Below are 12,438 nucleotides of genomic sequence, written 5' to 3' on the forward strand. Positions count from 1 at the left end.
ATAACCATTGGCGACACTTCAGTCGACACTTTCGCTGCTAACCTTAAATGGGTCCCTTTTGTTATCGAATATTTATGTGTGGGCACCATCAGTGTTCGTAGTTTGGTAAATTTAGTAAAAAGGAAGAAGGGAATTTTGCTATAAAAAGTGAAAATCCAGTGAAATTCTCGCGCTGACCTATTGACAAATATGAATCCTTAAATGTTTCTTTGTTCTACAGAAATAAACCAATTTGTAATAGTAATAGTTTGGGTTCAAAGATGTATAATTTGCAAACATTGTTGGCAGGGTGTATTTGTGAGTGTGTGCTTTTATTGTAGAAAAAAGTGAAAAAAGGGTATAAGAAAAGAAGTAAAAACTAAATAAATGCAGCATTTTGGAAGAGCATAATATTCCTTGTGCAGAAGATTGGTGAATTTCAGAAATTCTTAGTACTATTTTCTTCACTAGTACCAGCACGATACCCCGCTTCTTGCAAGAAGATACACTATAGCTACACTAATATTGACGCCGGTTTTCGAGTTCTAGAGTAACTATACAGGTGACAGCAACGCTGCTAAATCGATTTGATATAAACGAATGAACTTTTACATTACCTACTAACTGTTTTCGACCTGTCTTTTCAACTGAGAACATTAAATTTTGACTAAGAAAATATGTCATTAATGTTGTCCCATATTATTTATTACTTGGTATACGTAAGCAAACACTTCATCCACTGTTTTACAAAAAGTCTCAATGATAGGTCTTTTATTTGATATGACCAATTCAACCTTTTTACTGGAGAAAAAATGGCTTTGCTCGCCTAAATCATAGGCCAGATTTCAATGATCCTTAGTTGTATGTATATTATATTTTGTTCGAAAGATTGCAACTTAAAATAGTAACTAATAAACAATTAGAAAAATAAAAGCCAGTTTTCAAAATATTTCAACCCTGACATCGCTTTCTTCCACTTTGAATAGAACTTGATGCATTAAGAAGTGGAAAACGCATGATCTGTATCATATTTTTTTAAATTGTACTATCTTATTGTAATTTAAACCCAGAGTCTTAGAATAACATGTCTTTCTTATTGGAACTTAGATCAAATATTTCTCAAAGGAGTCTACAACTTTTGACGTCAAATTTTAACCAGAGTAAGATCTATTGCAGCCGACAATATTCAGACAGAATGCAACAATATTTAACATTAGAATCCGTAAACAACTCCACTGTGAGAAAAATATATTATGTACTAAATCTACTCGGCTATGGGGCAGGTGTAACATTAGATACCATAACCCAGTAAAATATGAGAAAACATAACATTAAATGCCTAAATCCAGTCAACCAAGGGAAATATAACAATAGATGATGTATAATTTTAGATACCCAAATTCAGTTAACTAGTTACAGAAGAAAGTGTAACATTAGTTAACCAAACCCAGTGTACTATTGGAATTATAAGGTTGGTGCAGGAAACAGAAAAATTTTAATTGACGTAAAATACACTAATCAACACAGGAAAAAATACGTTTAATGATTCAAATGCATGTGGAGAGTATGTCATTAACAATAGCATTGACCCATGACATATGTCACTTTGCTTCTTGAAGATAACATCGGAAAGATGTGCTCCGTCTTGACATATACATTATAATAGTATGTTTTGAAAATTCGCTGGAATGCTTAATTTATTACATCTTGAGTCCTTTGACACTCAATTTCAGATCAACAATGTTTGTAGGACATGTACTATACTCTTTGCTTTCAAAATGTCTCCATAGGTTTGCCACAGAGAGAAATCACATACATTGATTTCAGGGGATCTCGGGGGGCCATAGACTGTCACCGTTCTTATCAAGTGCTTTTACAGCAAACACACATTCCGCACAACTTCAGTGCTTCATTATTACTAAATGGCAAAGTCTTCTCAATGTTGCCTTATCGGTCCCAAAAAATGCTGGCTATATAGTGTTGCTAATCGTAAATTCAAAATTTGTTGTTTCCCTGAGCCACCCTGCATAACACACTAGTTGTCTCAGTCAAGTATGAGCACTAAAACCCCTAATCCGGTGTACTATGAAAAAGGTAATAAAATTAAGTATACAAAAAACACCCAACTATGAAAACTAATGTCATATATAACAAAAAATGCCAAAAACTCAGTCAATTATGGCAGAAACTTAACATTAAGTGCTCAAACCTAGTCATTTATAAGTAAATATAACATAAGGTACCCAACCAAGTGTTCTTCTGGAACAGTGCCTGTTTTAGAGAAATGAAACATTACAGTAATCTTGTCAAAATGAAACTTAGCTGCTGTACCTCATAGGCAACTAAGTTGCTGTACCTCAAGCTGATATTTGTTCATTTTGTACACAAAACATTAAAAAAAAATACTAATAAACTATAGACGCCAATTTTTACTTTTAAATCCATTTTTTCCACAATTACTGGAGACTGTGTTATTTTCCCAAGTCATTTATGGAGAAAATATTAAATTTGGCGCCCTAACTCTGTGAATTAGCGGAAAATATAACATTAGATGATCAAATATAATCGAGTATGGGAAAAAATTAACATTAGATCTCCAACTAGTACTATAGGTTAGTCTACTATAGAGAAAACATAACATTAAAAATGCCCTAACGCTGTCAAGTATGAAAAAAAACACTAAAATTCCCAACTCATCAACTATAGGAAGAAGGAAAATATTCTTATAAGTTGTTTATGAACTCTCACAAATCATTGTCGACTCCATTAGGTTTAACATCGGCTTAAATTTGACATCGAAAGTTGTTTACTCTAAGAGCCTAAGAGATTAAGTACCGAAGAGTAGTTATCTATGTAAACAGACTAGGAAAACAGGTGATTAATCCCATGAATATAATGTGTGTTTCCTTCATTTCCAGAGCTCCTTCGGGTTCAATTTTCGACGAGAGCTCATGTGGCTCGGATTCTACGTTAATCGGAAGGTCCAGTCTTATATAGACTCGCTGCTGAAAGGGGCGTTAAATTCAAAATCAACTCAACTCAGAGCTCCTTCGTGGCTAAGTGGTTAGCGTACGCGCCTTTGGCGTGGGAGACCCGGGTAAGATTCCTGGTGGGAGCTCATGTGGTTCGGATTCCACGTTAATCAGTAGGTCCCATCTCATATAGCCTCGCTGCTGAAAGGGACGTTAAACTCAAAATCAATAACTCCTTCATTTCTATCATAAATCTCTCACATAGTACCCACGGAATTTCTTCAATTTAGCATTATTAATTGGATGTCTATCATTGTCCCAAATATTCGAGGACGTAATAGACGCCCAATTTTGTCTCTAATAAAGATATGAAAATACGACAAATAGTTGTTACAACTGGTTACTTCAGTTGGCAGGTTTGATTCCACATCATGTGACCTATGGTGAAGAAACATTGGTTACATGATTTTTATCAGACCACTTTCGTTTTTCTCCAGTTTATCATCGTATGGCTTTACCATACAGAGCACACCAACAGGGCGTCAAATTAATGGTTTCATTTGATTCATTAATGTCTTAAAATCAAAACAAAATCAAAACAAGGTACTTCAAAGCTTAAGAACTTTTTTTTGACTAATTTCGAAGAATGGAAGGTTGACTGTTTAATTCGCTTTTAGTTATGTAAAGACATTTGCCTATCGTTCCTTATTTCGTATCAATAAAAAATCTTTACAACATTTCTCTTTTTATAAGAGACGTGACATCAAAGTTGTTGGTTTTTCATTGTTGAATTGGTCATATCAAACAAAGACTTGAAACACACACACAAACAAACAAACACTCTGAGGGAACTCAGGCACAAAGTGAGGCAGTGATAGTCTAAGCCAGAGAACAATGCTGAACGTCATGGTAAGGTCGTACGATTCTTGATCTTCCAACATATTTGCGAGGTGGCACACACACTCCACTCGATGACGAAGTAGACGATGTCAGAGTACTACTAGTACTTCCCGTACTATCGCTGCTCAGAGTACTGGAAGTAGTACTTTCACTGCTACGACTAGAAGACGTAGTGCTCAGAGTACTAGATGGATTTGAACTGGTGTCCTCTTCATCATCTTCATCATGGACATCATCGTCCTCTTCTAATGAGGAACTGCGAGTGGATCTTCCACTGCTGGATGGTGTACTGCTCTCACTGCTTTCTGAACTGCTTTCCGATTCGTCGCTGAAAGAAGATTCTGTTGATTCGCTTGCACTTTCATTCCGTCGTCCCCAATAAGATCTCCGGAACATTTTTAATTAAATTCGGAGAGTTCCACACAAACAATCTTTGCTTTCAAACGAATGTTGGAAGGTTTTAGATCAAAGTGTTCACCCGTTAAAATGGAAGATTCTAATATGGACATTACAACTTAGATCGGTTGCTGGGATTGCGCCTTTCCTCCAAAGGACTCGGCTGGTGCCATGTGCTATGGTTACACCCATCAATCTACCTCCTGAAGATGCGTGATTACTGAGAAAAGTTTATCTGAAAAGGAAGAAAATACTATAATGAGTACCACAGGCTCAATACATATTCCTAAGCAAAAACAGATCATTCAACTAAAAAATCATACCTCTGTACCATGATAATATTGCAAGGAGGAATTCTTACAGCAAAAATAATAACAAAATTCAACATAATTTAGAAATAATTCTGTTTTTTTAGAAAGTTTATTGTTTTTCATGTGATATTGAAGAAAATTAATCTGGAACTAGCTGAACCTGCGTTATTTACACAGCGCAAAGTTCTAATATGAGCGTGAATCTCTTTCCCACTTCCCACTATATCTGTGCAAGTCCCTTTACGGACACAAGTAAAGGACAGGAAGACTCTCAAAGGGAGTGCATTGCTATAGACAAACATATAAATGTAGTATTTTAATATATAAAATGTTGGGGAGAGTTTGTGGCAAGCTTGGATAAGTGATAGATGATACCAAATGCAAATATGTTTTCTTATAATTCCATACCCGATTACGCCTCATTGTGCATCCACAATCCTTCGAAGATGCAGCTTGCAACAGGTTTTGTTATTCACATTAAAACAAAGCGCCTGAAATGTTCATCAACCCGCTATACGAAGCTGCTCTACTGGTTGCCTTTCATAAGAATATCAACCTTAACGTCCTAGTGGCAATAATATTTAAACTAATTAAATTATCAAATAACGCCTAAAATGTGGAATAGAATAAAATGAATGAGAACTGGGAAATCTACACAAAATTTGGAATCGACCAATGAGAACGGCACGTCTCTAGCACTTGTGGTTTTCGAGATCTCATTGTCGAAAGGATTGGTCACAAACATGTAAACTTTTCTTGACCACAAACATATAAACCTAACATTTTAAAAATGAAATCTTTGAGTTTTACGTCCCACGTTCTGCCGGTTAGGCTAAAGCAGATGGTGATGATGAGTAATGAATGAAATGGTGGAATGAAGAAAGTGGGAGGAAACGGGAGAACCCCGAGAAAACCCACGCACACGGTGTTTGTCCACCACAAAGTTCACTTGGCGGGGGCTGGGATTGAACCCGGGACCCCAAGCACCAGAGGTGAACGCTCTACCACTGAGCCACCGCGGCCCCACCTAACATTTTAATATATAGATATAACAATCTCAATTTGATGTCATTGCATTAAGTTATTAAAGTCCAATCGGCATGGGAAACCTATTTTATGAGAAAAGTGAATCTTAGTTCGTGTCTTTGTGTGGGGAGGACGAAGTCCCATTCTCCTTCCTTAGATTCCTAAATACGAATTTCCTACTGGGTAACAATCCCAGATCTTTCCAGTAATATTCTCACTTTTAATAAATTTGCGAATAGAACAGCTGTATGTAGTTCGACATTACCCATAAGACGAATTCTAATCCTTAAATATATTAAGTATTGACTCAGATTCTTCTGTCTGTATCTCTAAGCAGGGAGATACCCAATCTTCAGAATGCGAACATCAATACAACCACATGCCATGATTTATGCTTCTCATATAAGTAAACTATCATGTCATAATGACTCCTGATATTTGAGGATTATTTCGTATTTTAGGTTGCCTTCTTGTTAGTACAGAGGTCCTCATGACTGAGCTGTTAGCATACGCGCCTTTGGAGTGGAAGATCCTGGTTCGACTGCCAGCGGGAGCTCATGTGGTTCGGATCCTACGTTAAGGTATAGATCAACGCCGCATATAGCCTCGCTGCTGAAGGGTCGCTAAACCCAATTTACATCAAAAATCGTTATTAGTACATGTCAGGAATCAGTATCAGCTGAAACTGGATTCATCAGAAAATAGACCTAGAGTCAGTAATGGAATCAAATTTACCCTTAATATTTTATATGATCGTTTCTGTTGGGCTATTTGCGTAATATCGCTTACTCAGAGAAATAAGATTTCACTAGTGATTAAGTATTGAAAATTACGATTTTTTCGGAAATGGATCTAACGAATTAATACAACCATACAATATAATTGCTATTTCTTTCCCTTGGAGAAACCAAGGAAGGTTCTTTTATTGGTGGGTGAGTTTTATTCAGAAAATTCTCATGAAAACAGCTTAAACAATTTTGTTCATAAATTTCGTTCACAATTCTACAACACACAACATAACGACATCTCGTTTTGCTGAAAGACTTAAGAGTTCACTTAAAGAAAAGGTCAATTTTATTGGCATATTAGGCGAAAGGAAGGCATGCAGATCTGACCCTAACAGATTGGAGCAAAATCCTCCGCGAACGACTGGCATAACGTAGAAGAAATTACACAATAATTCCATTTTTCATTTTAAACTTGGAAAATAGGATTGTTCATCGCAAACTAGCAGAAGTGTCCGTTCCCTGTATGGTTAGAACACCGTTCCTCAACCTTTTTTCCCTTTGGGACACCTGAAGTTTCAAACTTTCGCGACACCCCCTGTACGTTTTTTTTTTTTTTTGCTAGATGCAAAAAAGCAAACATAAAAATACATATACTTTTTTTTAAATTGTGGAACGACTATGAGATACAAATCTCACAAGCAAATTACGTAAGAGTCTTGAATACAAATGTAATAACATAAATGAAATTTATGGCTTTTTTGCTCGAAAGATGATTTCTTTGCGGAAGATCTTAGAAGACACTAAAAAATCTCGCGACACATCTGACATTGCTGTGTCGCGACAAAGCGGTTAAGGAACGATGGATTATAATAAGGTTTAATAAAAACAATGAAGCCATAAGTTCAAATATTAAAGAAATTACCTCTCTTCTCCCTTTAAGAGTGGAATTTTTCAAAAACACTGGAACACGTTCAGTTAATTTTAATGAGAAACTTATGTGCCAAGTTTCATCTCCTTACCTTCAGGTATTTACGAGATACTCTGTATTTGGCAGAATAAGAAAAGAAATTAAACTCTCCTTATCCCATTAGATTATGTTTCCTTAATCCGTTCTTATTCCTCGCTCTAGTAACAAAAGATTTTCCTGTGTAGATCCCACATTTCTAGACATAGTAGTAATATCTGGACGTTGGTGGGGACTCATTTCTATTCTGTTCTTAGTACAACAAGAGCTCAAAAAGTTATTACCCTCAACATATTAGAGATATATAAATAATATAAAAAATGGAACCATCCCAAGTTTCCATTTCTTTAATGTATGTGTGTTAATTTGTATCTTTAAAGATCCTGTTGAATTGATACTGCAGCCAGAAAACTAAAGCCTGTGACAAACATCTTGGCATTTCAGCTAAACGAATAAAACGCAAGCTGTGACGCGACGTTGCCAAGTGGTAAAGGGGTGTGGCTATGGCTAAGCAGACGAACTACAGCGCAATCGGGTGGCAGAAGGTAGGCGTAGATGTGTACGAAATAAACGTGGCAATACCGCTGGCCTCTCATTTGCTAGCAGCATTTAAAGGGAATACCTGGCCGCCTTCAAATGCTAAGATGTTTGTCACGCCGTTTAAATGCCGACAGCATGTTGGATAAAACAAAATCGAATATCGAGCTGTGATTAGATTTCTCCACATTCAAGAAACTGAACACTAACGATACATGAGGTGGTAGCAGTTGTGTATAACAAGGAATATCGATATTATGATATAGTGAAACGCTAAGAGATGAAAATCAAATTGTGGTCGTGCACGTTTACATTTTTTAAATGGAGTGAATAACTTGAAGACAACGAAGAATATAAAAAATGTAAAATAATATTAAATAAACGATCGTCTCGCAAGCATTTATTTTAGAACAGAAATTTGGATTTGGAGTTTTTGAGACATAATTGTTTGGAACAGTACTTCAAATTGGTTGGTTTAATTGGAGTTTGGCGTCTCTTTCATCACGGAGGCTATACAAGATGTGGAATCCAAACCACTGTAATGCACTCAAAGTTGAAGCCGAGAAGCGATCCCGAGACCCCGTACACCAAAGGAACGAGTGCTAGCTATTAGATCAGTGTGAAGTGCTTGTTCAGGTAATGTAAAGCGAACTTTCTGAATTCCAAGTAGTAGAGCAGAACGTCTTTTATTCACATAAATGGGATTCGAGAATGTGGGAATAACGATTTTTGGAGATAATCAAGCGTATGTTAATTTATCAAAGAAAAGCATGTGCAGTACAGATGTATTCTTTCTTACAATATTCTGTACTTTACATTTAAAAAATCACTGTACAGTGTTCTTATCCCTTAAGCTTAATTGTCGCAGAATCCGTTTCTCAACTTTCCTTCTCCATGGTTATTGGTTCATTGAAAACTAGAAACTAAAACACTTAAATTCGTTCAAAACTGAGTCAAATATAGTACACATGTACAGTATACGTACTTTTTTTTTGAGTGTACGGATAACTAATATTGTGTACAGTTGCCATGCAGATAAATGATGCTCTACTATATATGCGCAACTATTACCAATATCTGTGTCATTGTTAAACGTATGTGTGTCACCGTTAGGAGCAAAACATCAATAGATACAATTTGCTAGTTAACAGTGTATAGTTTTTTACATATACAGTACATAACTACCTAACTATAAGGCCTATGGAGCCCACAGGTTCATGGTGCGTTCACAAAACTAAGCATTGGTTTCTCTCCGTAGCTAACTGGATCCAGTTTCTACTTTGTATTCCTATTTCTGCGAGATCCATCTTAATATTGTCCTTCCAACTGCGCGTAGGTCTTCCTAATGGTCGTTTTCCGATTGGTCTCCCAGTTAAGACTTTAAAAGCGTTCCTACTTTCTTCCATTCTGACTACATGACCTGCCCACCTGAGCCTCCTAGACTTGACGACCCTAACGATGTTGGGTAAACAGTACAAACTACGCAGTTCATCGTAATGAAGTTTCCGCCATTCCCCATTCCCGCTCCTCTTGGGTCCGAATATTCGTCTCAGGATCTTGTTCTTAAGTACTTTCAGTCTGCATTCTTCCCTTAGAGTAAGCGACCATGTTTTGCAACCACACAGCACAACAGGCATAATTATCGTTTTATATATTTTATGCCTCAAATTCCTATACCGAATTCGCGACAACAAGAGATTTTGAACTGAATTTTACCATGAATTCCCTGCTTTTAGTCGATATTTAATTTCTTCTTGAATATGATTTTCGACTGTTAACATTGATCCTAGATATTTGAAAGCATTCACTTTATCAAAAGTCTTCTTTTTCACCTGAACCATAGGTTGGTGGGCAACATGGAAATTTTAAAACTTTTCTCTCCTTTGGGAGAGCTGTTTTATTCTTTAATAAGGGTTTTTCTTTGTAACTGCATCTAGATATTCTATCCTTGGTCTTCCTCTTCCTGGTTTCCCTTCTGCCTTTCCCTCTATCAACACAGTGATCCAATCGGAGTGCCGAATAAGATGGCCAAGCATGCTGTTTATTCTTTTTCCTATTATCTTCATGATCTGTCGTCCTTCATTAGCTTCCTTTAGTACGTCTTCATTCCTTTTCCTTTCGGTCCATGATAGGCACAGCATTCTGCGCCAACACCACATTTCAAATGCTTCCAGCTTGGATATTTCAGCTTTTCTCAATATCCATGTCATCAAAAGTATTATTTAACATTTTAACGCATTCATACTTTGCCGTATTACGATCTCGACGCACTTCCATGTATTTAGTTTTCTCTGCATTTACTGCTAAACCAATGACCCTGCAAGCGTTTAATAAGACCTCTGCATTTCTTTCTTCCCCTAAAACTGCCAATTACTACTCGCAATGAACGACGTACTTTTTACCGCCAATTATTTATTTTTGACTTTCTGGAAAATTACTCATAACAATTTATCCTGAAGTACGCCATTTTGTTCAGCTGAATGTCATCAATCGATTGATATACATATTAATTTTGGATAACATTCTAGTTAATGAAAAGTTAAAGTTAGAAGCTTATGAGAATTTCGGGATATATCTCTATTTTGGGATATATTTTCAAGTATTAACCTTACAGTCTACAGTCATCTTGTTAACATCATTATGAAGAGCTTAATTAGCGATTACTATAGCTTCAGTTTTATCTTAATAGATGGCGCGGTTATCGCACAGCGTCAATTTTTAGGTTTACAAACAAATTATTTTTTATCGATTTTCTCGAGACCCACATATTTCATATTGTTGACAGTGATGCCAACCAGTGAAGAAAATCCCACTTCGTGGGATTTTTTATATTAATATTTCGAATAGGAATAAAGAGAATTTTCATCAAGATTGGGAACATATATGGAATTTTTCATATATCTCTTTCACTCACGCCATCAAAACTCTCACTGAGCAAAAATTAGTTTAATGACTAGGACTACCCAAAAGCATAACAGTAATATACGCATATGGTTGGTACCTTCAACATGGTTGTGGTTGTCTAAGGGTCCAGAAGAAACTAATTTTAAAAGCATAATAAAGCATAATTTTGTAAAATAAAGCATAAAGCATAATTTAAAATATATAGCACAATTCTTGGAAAATTCTGTTTAACTGCAAGTTTAACATACTGTATTAATATTTTTTTTAAAAAAAAACAATATTTACAATGCAAAATCATTGAGAACATAACAATGCAACAATAAAAATCTTATTTTTATTTCTGTAAACTTTTCAGTGTAATCCTGAGAAAAGAAAAAAGGAAAACAAGAAGAAAACTTTCCGCCAACAATGAATGGTTTTATTGTAAGAGTATCTGCGCAATGTATGATGATTCGAAATATACAAAAAAATGCACAAGAACTCCATATGTGTACCTCTTGAACTTGAGCACTTTTGGTGGCGTCTTTTACTTTCCCTTTCTGCATATATGCACCTCTAAGGATTAAAAAACTGACTCGAGTAAACCATATCTCTTTATAAGTGCATTAAGTAGAAAGTTCAATAAATATGAAAGAAAGTGGTTGTATAAAATAGTAATAAAAAGATCAACATATTTAGAATATTTAATGTATAGTATATACACGATTTATCTTAAACAATGATTGGAATTTACAATAAAGCATAATAAAGCATAATTTGGAAAAAAAATAAAGCATAATTAAGAAAAAGAATAAAGTATAATGTGGAATACTCTACTAATGACGCTAGAATAAATGTCAAATCAGTGCTAATTGTCAAATTTTGTTGAAAGATGCATATTAGTGTGAAAATGATTTACGTAGAAACTTGTGAATTTCAAGAAACAAGCAATTTGGAATGTACATTTTACTCAAGAGTTTTTTTTTTTAAATCATGAACAGAAGAAAATAAATTACCAAACTAAAAATAGGTAAATTCTGTAACGTAACACACCTAATAATTGGACAATTAAACAATCTGGTTTCATTACGTTCAGTAGAACATTATGGCATAAAAGCGTGATGAAAATACTAAATTCTGACAACAAAATGTGCTTGTTTTCATCAACGATTCCAAGTCTCTTTTAATTAAGCAAAATGCTTAGGCCTATTAGGAATTTAGAAGATCGGAATTTACGAATAATTCACCCAAGTATTGAAAAAAGTGACGTAGGCCTACAATTTTCATATTAATATATATTTGAAAAGGGCCTATACGGTTTGCCATAAGGACCAAACTGTGTCATCTGATCAAGTTGAAAGTCACGTTATATGCTAAATTGAGTCTAGAGATTCCAAATCAAGATGTGAGATATTTCAAGCACGTAACCTCGGCATAGGGCTCCCTGGGTAATTCGAAGATTATGCATATACTTTATCAATATTATTGATTTTACTCAAACAACTTGACTTTTGACAATGTTCTATCCATATTTACCTTACGTGCTATACATCGTTTTTAAGCTCTTCATTATGTTTTTGCAACAACCTTTCAATTAACCATCCCTTACTATAGTTTTTAAGATGTGTGCACGAGTTAATTTTTTTCACTGGTTTTCCATTGACTTTAACGTTCATGTTTCGTGATTTTTTGACTATGTAACATCTATTTTAGGATAATTTATTTTTTGAATGTAGAATCTA

The 12,438-nt window shown here is 35.3% G+C and overlaps 1 protein-coding gene across 1 annotated transcript in view; it reads right to left on the reverse strand.

Annotated features, from left to right (window-relative positions):
• Nucleotides 1-675: 675 nt before the first annotated feature.
• Nucleotides 676-12,438, reverse strand: part of LOC145681371 (uncharacterized) — a 30,143-nt gene continuing 18,380 nt past the window's right edge. Inside the window, exon 2 of the mRNA XM_081753024.1 lies at nucleotides 676-4,482. Within this exon, the coding sequence (XP_081609150.1) occupies nucleotides 3,831-4,247 (417 nt within the window). The 5' untranslated portion in view covers nucleotides 4,248-4,482 and the 3' untranslated portion in view covers nucleotides 676-3,830. The remainder of the gene's footprint in view (nucleotides 4,483-12,438) is intronic.

Source organism: Thermobia domestica, chromosome 3 (genome assembly GCF_964235325.1).
Source record: "Thermobia domestica chromosome 3, izTheDome1.hap1.1, whole genome shotgun sequence".
Lineage (NCBI taxonomy): Eukaryota > Metazoa > Arthropoda > Insecta > Zygentoma > Lepismatidae > Thermobia > Thermobia domestica.